At 44.6% G+C, this 22,762-nt stretch overlaps 1 protein-coding gene across 1 annotated transcript in view; it reads right to left on the bottom strand.

Moving 5' to 3' along the window:
• Positions 1–9,834: 9,834 nt before the first annotated feature.
• eloal (elongin A, like) overlaps positions 9,835–22,762 on the bottom strand; it is a 42,270-nt gene continuing 29,342 nt past the window's right edge. The window contains exons 7-11 of the mRNA XM_078400001.1: positions 22,271–22,368; positions 18,392–18,572; positions 14,655–14,772; positions 10,558–10,691; positions 9,835–9,896 (exon numbers count right to left, since the gene is read on the bottom strand). Coding sequence (XP_078256127.1) covers positions 9,835–9,896; positions 10,558–10,691; positions 14,655–14,772; positions 18,392–18,572; positions 22,271–22,368 — 593 coding nt within the window. The remainder of the gene's footprint in view (positions 9,897–10,557; positions 10,692–14,654; positions 14,773–18,391; positions 18,573–22,270; positions 22,369–22,762) is intronic.

Raw genomic sequence — 22,762 nt, 5'->3', positions numbered from 1 at the left:
GAGGGGGGGTGGGGGAAAGATTTAATAAGAACCTGAGTGGCAACTTTATTCGCACAGAGGCTGGTGGATGTATGAAACAAACTGCTGGAAGTGGTACAGGAGTTGAGGCAGGAACTATCGCAATGTTTAAAAAATATTTGGGCAGGTACATGGATAGGACAGGTTTAGAGATATTCAGGGCCAAAGGCAGGCCAAACTAATGAGACTAGTGAAGGTGGGACATGTTGGTCGATGTGGGCAAGTTGGGCTGAATGACCAGTTCCCACTTTGAATGACTGAACATCAGGGGCAGCTCCCAGAGGGCCGTGCTGGGCAGAGGTTCCAGAAGGGGCGCGTTGCTGCCACACCCAGGCCGGCAACAGGCCTGGCTCACCCACCGCAATACCGGGAACCCGCCTGGAGGGGGAGCCGTGCCCGAGGCTTGTCCCTGAAAACTGGCCACCGGAGAGAAGGGTAGAGGGAGTTGGCAACGGTGGCAGATGCTGGACATAAGGGCTGGTATGAAGAACCTGGGGTCTTGTCTGTGTAGGAAGGAACTGCAGATGCTGGTTTAAACCAAAGATAGACACTAAATGCTGGAGTAACTCAGCGGGACAGGCAGCATCTCTGGAGAGAAGGAATGGGTGACGTTTCGGGTTGAGACCCTTCTTCAGACTCTGAGTTACTCCAGCTTTTTGAATCTATCTGAAGGTTTCCAGGCAGGGAGATTGAGAACGGATCGCGGGATGATCCGGACGGAGGCATCGGCTGCAATGAGCTGCAGATGGGACTTTGAAATACAGCCAAAACCCAGTGACTCTTGCATATAGGCTCACTGGGTTGCTTCTATGCATTATGTACAGAACCAGGGATTGTACTTATTTGGAGCAATAGTCTTACTGATCTGTACGCAAAAAAAAACAAATTTCACCGTACCTTGGTGCAAGTGATAATAAAGAACCATTGAATCATTGAACATTTTTTTCAAACAGAGAGTGGTGGGTGTATGGAACGAGCTGCCAGAGGAGGTGGTCGAGGCAGGGAATACAACCACATTTAAAAGATATTTGAACAGGTAAGGAAATGAAGAGGAAAAGTTGTAGGACATGGGCCAAATGCAGAGAGGTGGGACTAGCGTAGATGGGACATCTTGGACAAATTAGGGCAAAGGGCCTGTTTCATTGCTGTATGACTCTATCTGAAAACATGTACAGTGTGAATCCTGCACATGCACAACATTGGAACAAATGGGAACTGTGATTTTTCAATAAGTAATACAAAACAAAAAAATACATAATCGTGTAATTCATGAGACCATAATTGGTGTACAATTTTTGGTACATTGTAGAATGGATGTTAAAACCTAGAGACCATGTGGTTTAGAATCATAGAAACCTACAGCACAGAAATAGGTCGTAGTGGCTAAACACAACCATTCTACACTAACCATATTTGCCTGCATTAGGCCCAAATTCTTCTATGTCTTTTCTATCCAGGTACCTGTCCAAATGTCTTTTAAATTTAGAGTATTGAGTATAGAAGTTAGGAGGTCATGTTGCAGTTGTATAAGACATTGGTGAGGCCACATTTAGACTATTGTGTTCAGTTCTGGGCACCAAGTTATAGGAAAGATGTTGTCAAGCTGGAAAGGGTGCAGAGAGAGGATGTTGCCAGGATTCGAGGGTCCGAGCTATAGGCAGAGGTTGAGCAGGTGAGGACTCTATTCCTTGGAATGCAGGAGGAAGTGGCGTGATCTTATCGAGGTTTACAAAATCATGAGAGGAATAGATCAGGTAGGTGAAAGAGGTGGCGTTAGAGATTGTGGAGGCATTAGATGTGATCGTTCAAGAATCACTAGAGCAAGGAGTGGTTCCAAATGATTGGAAAATTGCAAATATCACCCCGCTGTTCAAGAAGGGAGAAAAGCAGAAGAGTGGGAACTATAGGTCGGTTACTCTGACTTCGGTGGTTGGTAAGATTTTAAGAGTCCATTATTATAAAGGATGAGGTTTCTGAGGATTTAGAAGTTCATGTTAAAATAGGCCAATCAGCATGGTTTTGTAAAGGAGAGATCTTACCTAACGAATCTGTTGGAATTCTTTGAAGAAGTAAATAGCAGGACAGACAAAAAAAAGCGTCAGTAGATGTTGTTTACCTAGATTTTCAAAAAGCCTTTGATAAGGTGCCACACGTGAGGCTGCGATAGATGAGAGCCTATGGTATCAGAGAGCAGTTACTAGCATGGGTAGCAGGTCGGATCGATGGCAGAAGGCAAAGAGTGGCATTAAAGGTTTTTTTTCCTAGTTGGCTGCCTGTGACTAGCAGAGTTCCGCGGGGCTCTGTGCTGGGGCCGCTACTCTTCACATTGTATATTAATGATTTGGACGAGGGGATTGAAGGATTTGTAGATGATACAAAGATAGGTAGAGGGGCAGGTAGTGTAAAGAAAGCAAGGACTCCGCAGAAGGACTTGGACAGGTTGGGAGAGTGGGCAGAGAAGTGGCAGATGGAATATAGTGTAGCAAAGTGTGGAGTCATGCAGTTTGGTAATAAGAATAAAGGCGTAGACACTTGTGGTGCAGGATTCCCCAAAAGTTAATTTGCAAATCGAACCGGTAGTAAGGAAGGCAAATGCAGTGCTGGCATTTATTTCAAGGACTAGAATGCAAAAACAGGGATGTAATGCTGAGGCTCTATAAGGCGCTGGTCAGGCCTGTGTACTGTGGAGTACTGTGAGCAATTTCAGGCCCCATATCTGAAGAAGAATGTACTGACGTGTGGGCAGATGCATGGCAGATGCAGTATAATGTGGATAAATGTGAGGTTATCCACTTTGGTGGCAAGAACAGGAAGGCAGATTATTATCTGAATGGTGTCAGATTAGGAAAAGGAGAGGTGCAACAAGACCTGGGTGTGCTTGTACATCAGTCACTGAAAGTAAGCATGCAGGTACAGCAGGCAGTGAAGAAAGCTAATGGCACTTCATTGCGAGAAGATTTAAGTTTAGGAGCAAAGAGGTCCTATTGCAGATGTACAGGGTCCTGATGAGATCGCCCCTGGAGTATTGTGTGCAATTTTGGTCTCCTAATTTGAGGAAGGACAATTTTTGCTATTGAGTACAGCATAGGTTCACCAGGTTAATTCCCGGGATGGTGGGACTAACAGATGGTGAAAGAATGGGTCCACTGGGCTAGTATTCACTGGAATTTAGAAGGATGAGAGGGGATCTTATAGAAACATATCAAATTCTTAAAGGATTGGACAGGCTTGATGCAGAAAAAATATTCCCGATGTTGGGGGAGTCCAGAACCAGGGGTCACAGTGTAAGAATAAGGGTTAGGCCATTTAGGACTGAGAAGAGGAAAAACATCTTTGCCCAGAGAGTTGTGAATCTGTGGAATTCTCAGCCACAGAAGGCAGTGGAGGCCAATTCACTGGAGGTTTTCAAGAGAGAGCTCGATTTAGCTAGAGTCTAGGACCAGAGGGCAAAGCCTCAGAATAAAAGGATGTTCCTTTAGGAAGGAGATGAGGAGGCATTTCTTTAGTCAGAGGGTGGTGAATCTGTGGAATTCGTTGCTACAGAAGGCTGTGAAGGCCGTCAATGGATATTTTTAAGGCAGAGATTGATAGATTATTCATTAATACGGGTGTCAGGGTTATGGGGAGAAGGCAGGAGAATGGGGTTTGGAGGGAGAGATAGATCAGCCATGGTTAAATGGCAGAGTGGACTTTGGGCCGAATGGCCTAATTCTTCTCCTATCACATGACCGGGGCAAGACTGGTCCTTGATTATGCTGCTGGCCTTGTGAGGCAACATGAGGTATAAATGGAGTCAATGGAAGGGAGGTTGGTTTGTGTGATGGTCTGGGCTGCATCCACAATTCTCTGCAATTTCATGTGGTCTTGGTCAATTTCAGCTGTTCCCAAACCAAGCTGTGATGCATCCCGATAAAACGCTAACGCTCCACACCTTGACCAGGCGACTCAGAACCAATCCGAATTGATCCCATTTCATGCAATGATGGGTTTCATCAGTGAAAATAAAAAACACCAAGATGCTTCATGCAGGAACACTCACAACATATCAAAGGGTATAAATGTGGATGGTATTCAATTAACTCACAGCAGGTCCTTCAGACCCTGTGGTCGTACACAACAGTACAGTAATGATTTACTTGAGTTAAACCTTGCACAGCCTTAATGTTGTGCTGACTGTATTCACATAATATTTGCTCTCACGATGGGAATGCTGAGAGTGAATTGATGGCCTATCCATGGAAACACTGTTTTCACAACAGTCTGGCAATGTTAATCAGAGGGTGTGAAGAGCAGCACAGTGGTGCAGCAGGAGAGTTGCTGCCTTATAACACCGGAGACCCGGGTTCAATCATGATTACGGGTGTTGTCTGTACATTCTCCTATGACGTGCGTGGGTTTTCCCTGGAAGAAGAAAAAAATCACTTCTATAATTGTGATATAATTTCCTTTCCGGTTTTGGTTGGTGTGAAATGGTCACCAACACAGGGGAATAAGTGTCATTAGCCGAACAGCAATGCATTTGGGGAATAAATTTCTATTGCCATAAAGATTGAGAGGTTCAAATGAGTATTTAAGCACTGCTGATAAATCTAAAAGGCATCCTCTGACTTTCAAATTGTACAGAGGCTGTTAACACATCAACTAAACCAGCTGCCCAGTAACAGCAAGAATGGAGCACTGGCCTCAAGTCTGAAGACAGGTCTCGACTTGAAACATCATCTATTCCTTTTCTCCAGAAATGCTGTCTAACCCACTGAGTTACTCCAGTTTTTTGTTTCTCACTTCGGTTTAAACCAGCACCTGCAGTTCCTTCCTACGTATTTTCTTCCTGTTCCATGTCACAAATTTGGAGGTATTTGTTTACAGCAAGGATTACTGGCAGTCTGCACGCCAGAGGGCTTGTTAAGTAATTGCAGTCTTTATAGATAAATCAATGCCAGCACAAGTAAACAAAATGTTGAGGTGGATGAATCGCGTGACTGTCTCCATTGGGCGGGGCACTGAGCACAAGAGTTGGCACATCACAGACCTTCAAGGTCGGTAGAGGAGCAGCAGGTGAAGGAGCAAGTACAGGGATTGGCTGAGAAGGTAATCTCTTGGGGAGTTTTATCAGCTGACATACAGTGCCCTCCATAATGTTTGGGACAAAGACCCATCATTTATTTATTTGCCTCTGTACTCCACAATTTGAGATTTGTAAAATAAAAAAAATCACATGTAGTGAAAGTGCACATTGTCAGATTTTAATAGAGGCCATTTTTATATATTTTGATTTCACCATGTAGAAATTACAGCAGTGTTTATACATAATCCCCCCATTTCAGGGCACCATAATGTTTGGGATACAGCAATGTCGTGTAAATGAAAGTAGTCATGTTTAGTATTTTGTTGCATATCCTTTGCATGCAATGACTGCTTGAAGTCGACAATTCATGGACATCACCAGTGTGTCTTCTCTGGTGATGCTCTGCCAGGCCTATATTGCAGCCATCTTTAGCTTATGCTTGTTTTGGGGGTTAGTCCCCTTCAGTTTTTTCTTCAGCATATAAAAGGCATGCTCAATTGGATTTAGACCGGGTGATTGACTTGGCTGCTCAAGCATTTACCATTTTTTAGCTTTGAAGAACTCCTTTGTTGCTTTAGCAGTATGTTTGGGATCATTGCCTTGCTGTAGAATGAACCACCAGCCAATGAGTTTTGAGGCATTTGTTTGAACTTGAGCAGATAGGATGTGTCCGTACACTTCAGAATTCATTCTGCTACTACCATCAGCAGTTATCAATGAAGATAAGTGAGCCAGTACCTTCAGCAGCCATACGTGCCCAGACCATAACACCCCCACCACCGTGTTTCACAGATGAGGCGGTATGCTTTGGATCTTGGGCAGTTCCTTCTCTCCTCCATACTTTGATCTTGCCACCACTCTGACATAAGTTAATCTTCATCTCATCTGGATGGAGTGAGAAAGAACTTTTTCACCCAGAGAGTTGTGAATTTGTGGAATTCTCTGCCACAGAGGGCAGTAGAGGCTAAGTCACTGGATAAATTTAAGATAGAGTTAGGTAGAGTTCTTTGCAGAAGGACTTGTACAAGTTAGGAGAGTGGGGCAGAGTCTTTGTTTCCTCTACACTGCCTGCCCCTCCACCTATACAAGCTTCATCTGCAAATGTGGCCACAAAGCCTTCAATCCCCTTATCCAAATCATTAATAAACAACGTGAAGAAAAGCAGCCCCAGCACCAACCCTTGCAGAACTCTACTAGTCACTGGCAGCCAACCTGAAAAAGTACCTTTTATTGCAACTCTTTGCCTTCTGCCATCCAGCCAACCCGCTATCTGTGCTAGTATATTCCCTTTAATACCATGGGCTCTCATCTTCCCTAGCAGCCTGACGTACGGCACCTTATCGAAGGCCTTCTGAAAATCTAGGTAAACAACATCTGCAGCCTCCCCTCTGTCTGTCCTAGTAACTTCCTCAAAGAACCAGCAGATTCGACAGGCAAGATCTTTCCTTCACAAAACCATGCTGACTTTGGACTATTTTATCGTGAACTTCTAAGTACTGCGTAACCTCATCCTTTATAATCTATAGAAAATTACTAAAACTCTCATCTTGATGAGCCAAAACATTATAACCACTGACAGGTGAAGTGAACAACATTGATTATCTTGTTACAACGGCACCTGTCAATGGGGTGGGATATATTAGGCAGCAAGTGAACAGTCAGTTCTTGAAGTTGATGTGTTGGATGCAGAAGAAATGGGCAGGAGTAAAGACCCGGGCGACTTTGACAAGGGCCAAATTGTTATGGCCAGACGACTGGGTCAGGGCATCTCTGAAACGGCAAGGCTTGTGGGGTGCTCCCGGTCAGCAGTGGTGAGTATTTACTGAGAGTGGTCTGAGGAGGGACAAACCACAAACCGGCGACAGGGTGTTGGGTGCCCTAGGCACACCAATGCGCGAGGCCAACGAAGGCTATCCTCTCTAGTCCGAACCGACAGAAGGTCTACTGTGGCATAAGTCACAGAAATTTTTAATGGTGGTCACGGGAGGAATGTGTCACAATACACAGTGCATCGCACCCTGCAGAGTATGGGGCTGCACACGGAGGACCAACAGCATAATAGGCAGGTGGTTATAATGTTTTGGCTCATCAGGTCATAATGTTTTGGCTGATCGGTATATATATATATATAAGATTTAGTATGTTCTCAAAATACAGCCAAAATGGTACACGATAGCGCAACAATTTTAGCACCACCGTAATCACCATTGTCCTGTGGTTCAAATGGTTATATTTTAAAAGTCTTTCACTTTCTAAACTTTAAAAATCACCTTTTTAAAGTTTATAAAATTACTTTTCCATTTCCCATGGCCGTCAGCAGCGTTCAAAGTCATAATGGGACCCGCTCGAGTGACGGGAGTAGCGGCCAATGGGGGGGGGGGAATGCATGCTCCCCCCCCCACCGCGAGGACTGGCGCCCATCCCAGCATGACCCGCACCTGACCTTCCTCCTGTGGTGCAACGCGGAGGCAGAGGGTCAAACAAGATGGCCATCGCCACCGACGGCTGCAGGAGAGGTTTCAGGTCCATGGCTCGATCTGGCTGCAGCACTGGCCAAACGGGGCCGAGGTGAGTGGCTCCCTCTCCCCTTCCCTGTCCCCACTCCCCGGCCGGCAATGGCTCCACGAATCATCAGTTGGGGAGGGTTTCCGGGCCCGCAGGGGAGGTTTGCACCCAACGCGGGTTTGCCGCGCCTGCAGGAGAGATTTGGACCCAATGGGTCCATGCCCGTCTAGTTGACTCTAAAATCTTACCAACCACCGAAGTCAGGCTAACCGGCCTATAGTTTCCACTCTTCTGCTTTGCTCCCTTCTTGTACAGCGGGATTTGCAATTTTCGAATCCTCAGGAATCACTCCTAACTCCAGTGATTCTTGAAATATGCCTCCACAATCTCTGAGGCCACCTCCTTCAAAACCCTGGGGTGCAGTCCATCCAGTCCAGGTGACCTATCCACCCTCAGACCTTTCAGTTTTGCCAGCACCTTCTCCGCAGTAATTGCCACTCCAATAACTCCCACCCCCTGACTCTCTTGGATTGCAGGCACACTGTTGATGTCTTCCACTTGGAAGACTGATGCAGAAAAGTTATTCAATTCCTCTTCCATTTCTTGATTTCCGGTTATCACTTTTCCTGCATCATTCTCCAGCGGCCCATCGCCCATTTTTGCCTCTTTTTTACTCGTTATTTATCCGTAGAAACTCTTGCAATCCTCTTTTATATTATTGGCTAGCTTACATTCGTACTTCATCTTTTCTCTCCGTGTTGTTCTTTTAGTTTCCTTTTGTTGTTCTTTAAAAGCTTCCCAATCCTTTGGCTTCCCACTAATCTTTGCAATGTTATATGCCTTCTCTTTTGCTTTTATGTTGTTCTTGACCTCCCTTGTCAGCCATAGTCGTCTTATCCTCCCCCTGGAATCTTTCTTCCTCTTTGGAATGAAATGATCCTTTACCTTCTGAATTATCCAAAGAAATTCCTGCTCTACTGTCATCTATATACTAAAACTCTCGTTTGTTATCTTGCTTGTGACTGAACTTCAGCCAAAACGGTACATGATAGCTCAACAATTTTAGGCCCACCTTACTCACCATTGTCACTTTAGTGATAATGCAAGTAGTTTTATTGAAATTGGTGTTATATTTTTAAAGTTATTCACATTTTAAAGTTTAACAGGAGGGGAGGGGGAGGGGAGAGGGGGAAGGGGGAGAAGGGAGAGGGGAGGGGGGTTGAGGAGAGAAGGGGGGGGGGAGGACAGGGTCTTGCACCAATGCAGGAGAGGTTTGGGCCCAACGGGTCCACTTTGTCTAGTTCCTACTAAAGCCCTTTTCCAGTCATCGTTTGCCAGCTCCTCCCTCATGCCTCGGTAGTCGCCTTTGCTCAGCTGTAACACCGACACATCCGATTTCACCTTCTCCCTTTCAAATTGTAGGTGAAAGTGTAGGTTTGTTGGCTGTGGGATAGGTGATAACGAGCTATACAGACAGTGGAACTCAACAGGACGGCAGTGAAATTAGTACGACAACGAGGGTGGGGGATGGACGGAGAGAAAGGGGATGCAAGGGTTACTTGGTTCGAAAAATCAAGTTTCATACCGCTGGGTTGAAGGCTGCCCAAGCGAAATATGAGGTGCTGTTCCTCCAATTTACATGTGGCCCCACTCTGACAGTGGAGGAGGCCCAGGACAGAAAGGACAGTGTGGGAATGGGCAGGGAGGTTAAAGTGTTTGAAAAACAGGAGGTTTGTTGAATGTCTGTACCACCTGCCATTAAAGCTGCATTTCTGTCAGGGGGGAAACCATTTTAATGTCAAATCCTATACCATGTCCACAGAAAGCAAAGCCCATGAAAAATGAATTTGAATTTATAAACCATAAACATCCTAAGGTGAACAAAAATCTAGAGCCCAACTCATTTTTAGCTTTTATTCACCATGTAATGTTAATCAGGTGTATATACATCAACTTGCAGCAAGTTAAGAGAAATGCTAAACCATTTCAAATCTCCCATTTTGTTTTGTGTGTGTTCATACCATACTTAATCCAGAACTTAACAGGTGCTGGTGGCCTCACTGTGTCTCAACCAAGTGTTATTCATTTCATCATAATGGTCAAATTATAAACAAAACTATGTGCATTATGCACATTTTGGTGCAAATGCAATTAGCAAAAAACCCAACAGCAAATAAATGCTCCATCTTCCAAGCAATATATTTAATGCCAACATAAATAAGTCATGAAGCCATCATCAAGGATATTTAACGTGGACCAAGTCTGTTCTTAAAGGCCCTTAATGATTTTGCCATCATTGGTGCAGGTTCTGGAATAAAAAGTATTTTTTTTAAGACCCTGCTCCTGAGAATGATTGACACTGCATAAAAGATTAGTTGATTAGAAGCAAGTTCTGATATTACACTTAAGGAGGTGCATTTCAAGAGTAATGCACAATCCAACCAAGTGTTGTAGGGAGGAACTGTAGATATACTGGTTTACACTGAAGATAGACACAAAGTGCTGGAGTAACTCAGCGAGTCGGACAGCATCAATAGATAAAAGGAATAGGTGATGTTTTGGGTTGGAATTTTTCTTCATACTGAAATTAGGGGTGGGGGGGCAAGATAAACTGGAGGGGAGAAAAGGCCAAAATGAATTAGGGCTGGCAACAGATGACCTCGAGAAGGGTGGAGTCCATAATGGCCCATTGTTGGCTGGGGAAGGTGTGATAACAAGAGGGATATAAGAATGTGACCACTGGTCGGACAACTAGGGTGGGGGAGGGGAGAAGGGGGGGGGGTGGAATGGAATGCAGGAGTTACTTGATATTAGAGAAATCAATATTTATACAACTGGGTTGAAGCTGCCCAAGTGAAATGTGAGGTGCTGTTCCTCCAATTTGCATGTGGCCTCACTCTGACCCAACCAAGTGTTATTCATTTCATCAAAATGGTCCCAAAATTACTTTTGTGATTTGCTTTACTTACTTTTAACCTGCCTTTTTGCATCAGGGCCCGAGTAAGCACTTGGAGCAACACTGCCACCATCACGCTTTGTCCGATCACAAGAGCCACTTCCTCTGGTGGAACCAGTACAGTCTGTGCTCCTCACAGAGTTCACCCTGCAAGAGCAAACCATCCATTACAGACAACAAAATGGCTAAAAGGTGTGCCATTCAGTTGCTAAGATGCATCCCTCTGTAAAGGTTGTCTGACTTTAGTGCAGATCACAGAAGGAAGCAGAAGGTTTGTTGTTCTTCACACTCTGGCTATTTTCTATTTTGCGCTACCTCATGTACTTATGCGAGGTCCGATTTGCCAGAATAGTATATTGTGCAAAACAAAGTTTGCCTCTGTACCTCGGTACACGTGATCATAACAAATCAATGCCAATAACGTTGAAGATAAAAGGCTCTCAAACATTCCTCCCGACGGGCCGCTGCCATGGTCGTGCCGGACAGCGGGCCTGGCACGCTGCCACGGTACCGAGAACCCGCCTAGAGAGGGCTGCGCAGAGCCCAGCCCCTGCTCGCTCCATGGACTGGCGAGGAGGGAGTCGGACAGAGGGCGTGCAGGAGGCAGCGCGGGGCCTGCAGGAGGCAGCGCGGGGCCTGCAGGAGGCAGCGCGGGGCCTGCAGGAGGCAGCAGAGAAGCTGGAGGAGGCAGTGCGGGGCCTTGACGGTGGAGAGGGCCACTGGAGGCCCTGCAGCAGTCTAGGGCTCGGCTCAGCGGTCCGGTGAGCCACGGCTGTATCCCAACCGCTGGCTCGGCTGGAGAGGGAAGGCTGCCGAACTCGGCCCCCACTCGCCCCGTGGATCGGGTATCAGAGAGAAGGTGGAGGGAGATGGCGGCGAACGCTGGACATTGGGCCCTGCAAGAAGAAGGGGGAGGCAGTGCCCCCACCCCAACCTCCCCCCCCACGGGGAACAAGGGCTGAAGAGGGCCGTGCAAGGAGGGACATCGGATCATGGGAGGACTGGAATGGAGGCAACGGGTGTAACGCGCCTTTTGTGGCCAACTGCAGCTGGGACTGTAAAATGGTGCCTCTCGCATATGGACTCAGTGGGCTGTTCTGTACCGACTGTGGTGATTGTGCTTATGTATGGGGATAGTTTTGCTGAGCTGCATACAAACAAATGTATTTTCACTGTACCTTGATAAACGTGACAATAAAGAAACATTGAACCAGTGAATCTGCCAATATTCTGCATTGTAAATTGCCTATGGGGGATAAACTGGGAGTGAGTTTAATAAAGCTTGTTCAAAATATAAACGGAAAGAAGTCCAGAAGGCTTGCACAATCTGGACCAGCATAATGTATCATGAGAAACAAATGGCTAAAATCCAGTGCATTCCGGTTTTGTTCCTTTTTCCATAACTGTTTTTGAGGAACTTTGTTAGCAGGTCAACAGGTCAACTTTGTTAGCAGGTCAAATTCATCCTCCCCCTTTCAACCTCAATTCCTCTTTAAAAAAACAGGAAACATCCACAAACAGCATAACAAAGGGTGACTTTGGTATTGATGTATAAAATGCTAAACGTTTTAAGTCATAACAATATTCGCAAAAGCCAATAAAATGACAAGCTGGAAATGGGGCTGAATCACCAGTTAAATGGGAACTATCGCTGATCACACGTTTACTTCCTCTCACTAGAAGCAGGGTGACTCATCTTTAGTTCATAAATAACACTTAAGACTTTTCCGCATTAGTTCTGTGTAATAAGCATTGAGATTTAACCACAGCATCAAGCAGAGTTCATTATTCATTGCAACCATAAACCACAACTGTTCCCCAAGGACATGACCCAAACACATGGAAAATATCCCAAGTCGACCTACAAGTGATGGAAGGTACTGTCACTAGTGTTATCACGTGGCACTTCTTTACCACTAACCACGTGAAATTTCAGCAGGATCACTTGGCTCCAGACTTTATCACAGTCATTGTCCAAATATGGATCAAAGAAGTAACTTCCAGAGACCAAACAAGAGCAACCGGTACATCCTGAAAAATTACATAAGAGACTTTTTTTCTTTTTATTATTCATTCAGACATATCTGGTTATTCCCAGTGCCCTTCCTTTCTCACCCAGAGTCTGAAGAAGGGTCTCAACGAGAAACGTCACCCATTCCTTCTCTCCAGATACACCGCCTGACCCGCTGAGTTACTCCAGCGTTTTGTGTCTATCTACGGTCTCCAACTTATCTTCCTTCCGAGTCTTTTACCATCCCCTTTAGAAAATTTGGATTTGCATCCTCCACTCTTTCAGGCAGTACATTGCAGCTAAGGTTAAATGCAGGGCAGTATTATCATTTCACCAACATAGCCCCAAAATGGTTCTTCTGCCAATGATTCAAAATCCGATTTCTCTCCTTATTGATCATGTCTTAAGAAATATTTTCATTAACTATGGAAAATCCTTCATAATTTGATTACTTTCATTCAGTTTCCTACCTTATGGATGCCAATCCGAGAATAGCCCTTTCTGCATAACTCAATGCCTTTGCAGTGAATTGCATCCTTTCAAAAGCTTTGCCATCCTCAGTAAAGTGTTGTGCTCAAAATTGGCCTTAGAGTTCCAGCTGGAGTCAACCTATGTCTTCTAAGCATTTAGCAGAATCCCAAGATTCTTGTGTAGGAAGGAACTGCAGATGCTAGTTTATACTAAAGTTAGATACAAAATGCTGGAGTAACTCAGCGGGTTGGGCAGCATCTCTGGAGAAAAGAATAGGTGACCATTCTGTCCTGGGCCTCCTCCACTGTCAGTTTGAGGCCACATGCAAATTGGAGGAACAGCACCTAATATTTTGCTTGGGCAGCTTACAACCCAGCGGCATGAATATTGATTTCTCCAATTTCAAGTAACCCTTACATTCCCTCTCTCTCCATCCCTTCCCCTCCCTAGTCCTCTTGCTAATTTCACCATTTGTATCCCTTCATTATCACCTCATCCCCAGCCAACAATGTACCATTGTGGGCTCCACTTTTCCCGAGTCATCAATATAGGCTTTGCTTTGTTCTGTACCTTCTCATACCTTTAGTTTCCCTCACCCTGACTCTCAGTCTGAAGAAGGGTCACGACCCGAAACGTCACCTATTCCCTTTCTCCAGAGATGCTGCCTGACCCACTGACTTACTCCAGCATTTTGTGCCTGTCCAAGATTCTTGCACGTCTGCATAAATAGTCCCCTCAGTTTTCCTAATATCTTTATAGAATGACGTGCCCACAGCCTTGTTTAAAACTGCACCATTTTGTGCTTTGAGATTGCCTGATGACATTCCTAATGATTCACTTATTTGCTGGAGAAATACTTCATCTGCCTTCTCAATTGAGTTTCCCAGAGAAGTGACACAAAATGCTGGAGTAACTCAATGGTGGAGTGACAGGCAGCATCTCTGGAGAGAATATATGGATGATGTTTCGGGTCAATACACTTCTTCAGATGGGGGAGGGGGGGGGGGGGGGTAGGGAAACGAGATATATAGTCGGTGATGTAGAGAGATATAGAACAAGTGAATGAAAGATATGCAAAAAAGTAATGATGATAAAGGAAACAGGCCATTGTTAGCTGTGTGCTAGGCGAGAACGAGAAGCTGGTGCGACTTGGGTGGGGGAGGGATGGAATACAGGGATTACTTGAAGTTAGAGAAATCAATATTCATACCACTGGGTTGTAAGCTGCCCAAACGAAATTTGAGATGCTGTTCCTCCAATTTGCATTTAGCCTCGCTCTGACAATGGAGGAGACCTAGTACAGCAAGGTCAGTGTGTGAATTGGAAGGGGAATGAAAGTGTTTGGCAACCAGGAGATCAGGTGGACTGAGCGAAGGTGTTCAGCGAAACGATCGCCCAGTCTACATTTGATATACAAGAGTCCACATCTTGAATGACGAATATAGTACATGAGGTTGGAGGAGGTGCAAGTGAACCTGATGCACCAGGAGTGGTCTGCTGCAGATAGTGTTAAGTTGTACCATGCCCCTCCTAGATAGGTGGCATCAGGGCAGCAAGTCGGAAACTGGTCAATCCTGGCAATTTTAACTTCATCTTTCTGTTCTACATTGAGTAGGTAGAATGCTTACCTCTGCTTGGAAGAGCTTTGAAGTGTGGTCCACGCAGTCCCGTGCTTCCCTTGCTGGCGGAGAATATCTCGAGGAGGTTTTGCAGAAGTATTTACATAGGCCAATTTCACTTGGCGACCTGAAGACAGAATTATTAGCCAAATGTATCGCATGATCTAAAGTCACAGTGGTTACATTGTTTGCTCAGCTAATGGCCTTTTGGAAAGTATATTTTGGAATAATGGATATTTTTAAGGTAGATTCCTGATTAGTACGGGTGTCAGAGATTATGGGGAGAAGGCAGGAGAATGGGGTTAGATCAGCCATGATTGAATGGCAGAGTAGACTTGATGGGCCGAATGGCCTAATTCTGCTCCTAGAACTTATGACTTTTGATCCGCTCACGTTTCCAATGGCACGTTTTAATTCAGTACATTTATCGGTTACCTATCAAGAACAATGGTCTTAAATAGCCACAATACTATTTTCAAAATTACTTTTCAATTTTGTCTCATGAATGCTGTGCCAAGATATTCAACTAAATATGTCCAAGTTAGCTAAAGGCCCAAGATTAAACCCCGGGAGACACCATAAGAGGATATCCACCTTTCATAAAATAAACCTTACAAAAACAAAGAATATTTCTCAAATAATGAACAGCATGGTAAAAGTGTAGTAGTTTTGACTTGTAACTTATATGATTTGTATTCCCCTGGTTGCAGTAATAATTTAAAAAATGAAATTAAAATACTTTGAGAAATGTTTTAAGGTGTTACAATTGAAACTGAAATTTGCACTGTTTTACGTTAAAAACACAAATTTCCATAGGGATGGACTTTATTTCATCAGCCCAAACAAACATATGCCATAGTCATAAGAGTAGCATTTTAAACTAAGAATATAAAGGTTAATTGACTAAGCCAGCGGTACAGTGGCACGGCAGCCTTACAGCGCCAGAGACCCGGGTTCGATCCGGGTGCTGTCTGTGCGGAGTTTGCACGTTCTTTCATATTTCACATATAAATCATTTATAATGAAATACACTTTACAATTTACTTGCATTGAATTACCACAATGCGCATGGAATGGAATTTTGTACACGCAACTTTCAAAATTCTGAACCCCAAGTTAGTGAAAGTTTAGTAAACAAACAAAAAGCCTTAAATTGCAGAACAGGACCCTATCCATTTTTCAATTCTAGAGGGTCCCAAATAGATTTTTGTTTTGAAGTATTGAGTGTTACCATTAATCATGAATACAATATTTCTGATAAAATTCAAAGTTCATAAAGTGGTACCTAAGACAAATTTAGAAGAAATAGATCCTGTGTGTACTCGGGTGAATAAAAATAAATTGTAATAAATAATCAAGAAAAATTGGCAGCAAATCATTGTAAGATTCTGAGGTATATAATAATTTAACAGCAATTTTTAGTTTAGTTTAGATACACAGCATGGAAACATGGCCTTTGGCAACTGAGTCCACGCCGACCAGCGATCCCCCTACACTAACACTATCCTACACACTAAGGACAATTTATAATTATACCAAGCCAATTAACCTACAAAGGTAAGAAAGAACTGTAGGAAAGAACTGCAGATGCTGGTTTAAATCAAAGGTAGACACAAAATGCTGGAGTAACTCAGCGGGACAGGCAGCATCTCTGGGTGACGTTTCAGATCAAGACCAGATTGACATTTATCATACAAACCTGCACGTCTTTGGAGTGTGTGAGGAAATCAGAGCTCCTGAAGAAAACCCACACAGGTCACAGGGAGAATGTACAAACCCTGTAGAGAGAACCTTTAGTCAGATTCAAACTTGGGTCTCTGGCGCTGTAAGGCAGTAACTCTACCGTTCTGCCGCCCAATGGGCATAGATGTATTGACTGCAATGAGTTTGTAACACATTGGCATCTAGAAAATATCAGTCTAAAGTGATAAATGGGCCAACAGCCTAGATCTTGAGTCAGTGCAGACTGTGTACAAGTCAGCTTTGAGCTTTAGTGCAGCACTGAGGCAGTGTTAGGTTTTTGAATGTTAAACACGTTAAGCTTGTTCACCTGGAAGTAAAGGCCTATCCTCGCCTTTCCCATAATTCTACTTCATTCAAAAGCAAATGTAACCAGCAATTAATTTGTTTTATTGCTGGGGCATGTCTACGAATATGTAGAGTCAACTTTATAACCAACAGGCTCGGCATTTAGTGCTTTGGAAAGTTCCGAAGTACATTATGTGCAACTGCTGAATTACAATTTCCTGATAACGGATAATACAATTTTTTTTTTTGTATTGTGGAATTATTTAGGCAAGTCAGCATCTGTAAAGAGGAAACACTGGTGGATGTCTGAGATGTACATTTACTTCGAAATTAGAAGTGCTTATACTACAAAATGGTCAGGAGGTCACAATTGATACGAGCTGAATTAAGCCATTTGGCTCATCAAGTCTACTCCACCATTCAATCATGGCTGATCTAACTCTCCTTCCTAACCCCATTCTCCTGCCTTCTCCCCATAATGCAGAGTTTAAGTCAATAGTTTTTCGGAACGTTTAAGGAAGGAGGGAGAAATGACTTTTACGCCAGATGATGTGAATTGGTGTGTATAATCAGCAAGTCTTACTCTCAGTCTGAATATCAGTCTCGACCCGAAACATCACCTATTCCTTTTGTCAGAGATGCTGCCTGACTCGCTGAGTTACTCTAGCATTTTGTGCCCATCTTAAGTTTTACTTAATTGTGAGCTATGTCATCCCTTAGCTTACTATATTGAGTTTGTTCTCACTAAGGCTCCCAGTATTGGGCAGCCGGTCAATTTTTTTTCAGTCAGAAAAAAAAAAAATCAAAACAAAAAAAAACAGTCCACTTTGGACTGCACACTACACCAAACATGTTTCTTTTTCCCTTTCCGATTTCACCATCAGTATGAACCTCCACTTCCACTCCCATTGCCCACGGCATGAATCTACTCCAACAACTGCTGTGGGCTCCAAACTTGGCTCGCTTTCCAAACATGGCAGATTTCCGCATGCTTCGCGTTGCTTGCAAAGTTAGCATCTCCCCATCAGCGGTATGAACATCGACTTCTCCAACTTCAAGTAACCCTTGCATTCCCTCTCTCCATCCCTCCCCCATCCTAGTTCTCCGATCAGTCTGACTGTCCTCCTGATTAAATTTTATCTTTGTATGCTTCATTGTCACCATCTCCTAGCTAACAATGAACTCTACATTTTCCTTGAGGCAAAGGTCCCCTTTGATGCCTCGTTTTCACACCATACCCTTCCACATCTGTGTCTCCCTCTCCCCTGACTCAGTCTGAAGAAGGATTTCAACCCGAAACGTCACCCATTCCTTCTCTCCAGAGATACTGAGTTACTCTAGTATTCTGTGTCTATCTTCAGTGTAAACCAGCATCTGCAGTTCCTTCCTACACATTTCTTCTGTGGCCTTTTTCAACCACCCCACATTATGTCTCAATATTAGTCCTACATGTTCAATTAAATCTTTATCATCTGCTATTCTTTAGTTTCGGCTAACAGGGAGACATTTTGTCACCACGCTGCATTTAATTTAAATTCCTCTTAAAAGCACCTTAAGCTCGATGCAGATGAAACATCCAGTTATAATGTTCATCCAGTGGATCTGTCATTCCAGACCCAGATCCCATGCATCAACGCACTAATGATTCAAAATGAAAGCTCTGGAAAGAGATGATGGCCTGTCAGTAAAAACGTGTCAATATTATGCTCACAACTGACCTTTGGGTTTATTAGCATGTGCAGAGCTAATACTTTGAGTCAATATTTTCAGTTTCTGCTCTCGTTCGACATACAGCCGTAGATACAGCTCGCGCCACGATTCATACTCCTGGGGCCGCTCGCCTTTGAAGTCTTTTCTACAATGTTTCATCCAGTGGTGACCAGTCTGTTCAATGAAGCTCTATTTAAGATAAACATGAGAGAATCACCAAGGATCTTATCAAAATTAAAAAGGGACTTTAAGTCTTCAAGAATACACAGATCTCACACTATTGCCATTCATCCTAAACAGATTACAGAGCTGAATATAAAATATAACACCTCTACAAACATAAGATATTCAAATGATGTGTAATCATTTGGAACGGAGACGAGGAAAATCTTTTTCACTCAGAGAATTGTAAATCTGTGGAACTCTCTGCCTCAGAAGGCAGTGGAGGCCAATTCCCTGGATGTCACCACAATTATAATTTAGAAAATAGACAATAGGTGCAGGAGTAGGCAATTCGGCCCTTCGAGCCAGCACCTATTGTCTATTGTCTATTTTCTAAATTATAATTGTGGTGACACAGGTAAAATACCGAGCACAAAACTAACATTAGGATGCACCAATGGAGACCCTCGGACTATCTCTGATTATTCCCTTTATCCTGTATCTGTACACTGTGAACGGCTTGATTGTAATCATGTATAGTCTTTCCACTGACTGGATAGGATGCAACAAAAAGTTTTCCGCTGTACCTCGGTACACGTGATAATAAACTGAACACAAAAACTATGGGCCAGGAATAGATAGACAACGGTATACGCACAGGTACATAGAATCACAGAGTCATAGAGTTATACAGCACGGAAACAGGCCCTTCAGCCCAACTTGCCCATGCTGACCAAGTTACTTATCCGAGCTTGTCCCATTTGCTTGTGCTAGGCTCAAATCCTAACCCTTTTCTATCCACATACCTGTCCAAAGGTCTTTCAAACAATGTACTCTTACCCGCCTCAACCACTTCTTTGGCAGCTCATTCCATTTCTTGGAATGAAAAACCTGCGCCTCAGGTCCCATGTAAATCTTTCCCCTCTCACTGTAAATCAATGTCCTGAATAGCTGCAGAATGTTGATGATGTTGCTTGGTCAACATATTCTTCAATAATTATTAAAGCAATGGGGCTACAGTGGACAGTGCAAAAAGACTATTGATTGTTTTTGCTATACAGACAATAAATTAGCAAATATCTAGTGTTAGAATTTTATACTAGATTTTATCCAATGGTTAGTTTAGTTTAGAGATACAGCTTGGAAATGGGCCCTTCAGTCCACGCCGACCATCAATCATCCGTTTGCACTAGTTCTATGTTATCCCACTTAATCATTCACTCCTTATACATTCGGGACAAATTAATTTTATTAATTGGGGCTAATTAAACTACAACCTGCATGTTTGTTTGGAGTGTGGGAGGAAACTGGAGCACTTAAAAGCTCACGAGGTCACAGGGAGAATGTACAAACTCCACACAGATACCGCTTGAGGTCATATAAGAAAATAACTGCAGATGCTGGTACAAATCGAAGGTAATTATTCACAAAATGCTGGAGTAACTCAGCAGGTCAGGCAGCATCTCAGGAGAGAAGGAATGGGCGACGCTTTTGAGTCGAGACCCTTCTTCAGACTGATGTCAGGGGGGCGGGACAAAGGAAGGATATAGATGGCGACAGGAAGATAGAGGGAGAACTGGGAAGGGGGAGGGGAAGAGAGGAACAGAGGAACTTTCTAACGTTGGAGAAGTCAATGTTCATACCGCTGGGCTGCAAGCTGCCCAGGCGAAATATGAGGTGCTGTTCCTCCAATTTCCGGTGGGCCTCACTATGGCACTGGAGGAGGCCCATGACAGAAAGGTCAGACTGGGAGTGGGAGGGGGAGTTGAAGTGCTCGGCCACCGGGAGATCAGTTTGGCCAACGCGGACCGAGCGCAGGTGTTGAGCGAAGCGATCGCCGAGCCTGCATTTGGTTTCGCCGATGTAAATAAGTTGACATCCACTTGAGGTCATGATTGAACCCAGGTCTCTGGCCCCGTGAGGCAGCAACTCTGCCAGTTGCGCCACCGTGCCGTCCGACAAGGCACATTCCAAAAGCTTGAGAGAAGTGTGGAAGCAACCTAACAGAAACGTATGGAGATAGCCCCCGGCCAATTATAATAATGAGTTACTGCCGCTGAGAACCTGTGGCTCCCAAGGGTGCTCAGGGGCAGCTTCAACAGGGACACTTATAACAGGGGCGGCACAGCGGTAGAGTTGCTGCCTCACAGCGTCAAAGACCCAGCTTCGATCCTGCCTACGGGTCAATATCAATAGTCAATAGTCGTTTATTTGTTACATACACATAAATGTGTAGTAAAATGAAACATTACCCGCAGTTGAACAATAAGACCAATAAGATTAATCAATAAAAATGCAATAACACATACAATCACAACTAACACCAAACAAAAAGAAACATCCATCACAGTGAGTCTCCTCCAGTCCCTCCTCACTGTGATGGAAGGCCAAAATGTATTTTTCTCTTCCCTGCCGTCTTGTCCCGCGGTCAGGCTGTTGGAGTTGCCACGTCGGGGCGGTCGGGGCTCCCGATATTGAAGCCCCCGCTGGGCGGTGAAAGGTCCACGGCCTATTTCAGGCCGCGCCGGACGGTGAAAGGTCCGCGACGGGCCGACCCAAGCCCCGCGATTCGGGGCGGGCGAACACGCTGCCTCTGCCGTTGCCGGAGCTCCCGATGTCGGCCCCCACCCAGGGGTCTGCGGGCTTCCGACGTCCACGCAGCCCGCGCCGGAGCCTCCGGAGACGAGTCGCAGCCGCGCCCGCAGCATCCGCAGGCAGCCAGCGCCGCAGGTGGTGAGTCCGCGCCGCGGGCTCTGCGAACCAGAGCCCCAGGTGTTCCCAGGTGAATGGCCGGTGGTAGGCCGCAACGGGAACGGAGACACGACACAGAACAAAGGTCACGTCTCCGTTCGGGAGAGAGAATGTTACAGTTCCCGTTCCCTCCCACCCCCCCCAAAACATAACATACAACACTACATCATATTAAACTACAATTCAGACAAAAACAACAAAAAACACAAAAGACAGACGGACTGCAGGCAAGCCGCAGCTGCGACGGTGCTGTCTGTGCAGAGTTTGTACGTTCTCCCCAAGTCCTTTCCAGTCCCTTACATGAACATCTAGGGAATAGCCATACACTAATATTTAGCAGGCTTTTAAGAACTAGTGATAAATAGCAAAAACATTTCCTCTAGAGTGAGAGAAGTAAAAGTACTTGGAATGCAAATGACAAAAGGGTGGGAAATCCCCATTCTGGAAGTTGTAAACTGATTTGTGAATATTTCCACAGTAAAATAGTAAGTGTATCTAAAATCATACACTGAGCTAGTTTAAGTGTTTTTCAACAAAGACTTGGGTCTCGTGTTCAAGTTCATAAGTCATAGGAGCAGAATTAGGCCATTCGGCCCATCAAGTCCACTCTGCCATTCAATCATGGCTGATCTATCTTTCCCTCTCAACCCCATTTCCTGTCTTCTCCCCATAACCCTTGACATCCTTACTAGTCAAGAATCTGTCAATGTCCGCCTTAAAAATACCCATTGACTTGGTCTCCACTACCGTCTGTGGCAATGAATTCCACAGATTCAACAACCACTGACTAAATTCCATCTCATCTCCTTTCTAAAGGATTGTCCTTTTATTCTGAGGCTGTGCCCTCTGGTCCTGGGCTCACCCACTATCCTCCAACATCCTCACCACATCCACTCTATCCAGGCCCGGTGAGTTTCAATGCGGTCCCCCCTCATCCTTCTAAACTCCAGAACGTGTGAAAGTATTTTTCTCACCGGGTTGCACTCCTCAATTCGCCACAGCTGCTCTGATGTACACTGATCAAACACGGGCTCAATGATCTCAAAAGGCACGCCGCCAACTTCATGAATGGCTGGGCAAGAGAAAGAATGGAAAGTTAGATCTTCGGTATTTTGTTCATGCTAACACACTACACAAAATGAAAAATCATCTCCCGACTATTATAAAAATAAAATGGGGGGGAGTGTCCAAGTTTATTTTTTAACAATTACAAAGAATGCTAAGTTGCACGCTTTCCCACTCAAGATTTGGCTCAACCCGACAACAGTAAAATAGTAGGCACAAAAAGCTGGAATAATTCAGCGGGACAGGCAGCATCTCTGGAGAGAAGGAATGGGTGACGTTTCGGGTCGAGACCCTTCTTCAGACTGCGTAAGCAGAAAAATAGGTCCTTGAAGATGATCCAGCAGGTAGAGCAGCCCTGTCCAAACCCACTAAAATAATCAGCCGTTTCCATTCACATTCCA

Source organism: Rhinoraja longicauda, chromosome 5 (genome assembly GCF_053455715.1).
Source record: "Rhinoraja longicauda isolate Sanriku21f chromosome 5, sRhiLon1.1, whole genome shotgun sequence".
Classification (NCBI taxonomy): domain Eukaryota; kingdom Metazoa; phylum Chordata; class Chondrichthyes; order Rajiformes; family Arhynchobatidae; genus Rhinoraja; species Rhinoraja longicauda.
This window is presented reverse-complemented; position numbering and strand designations above follow the sequence as displayed.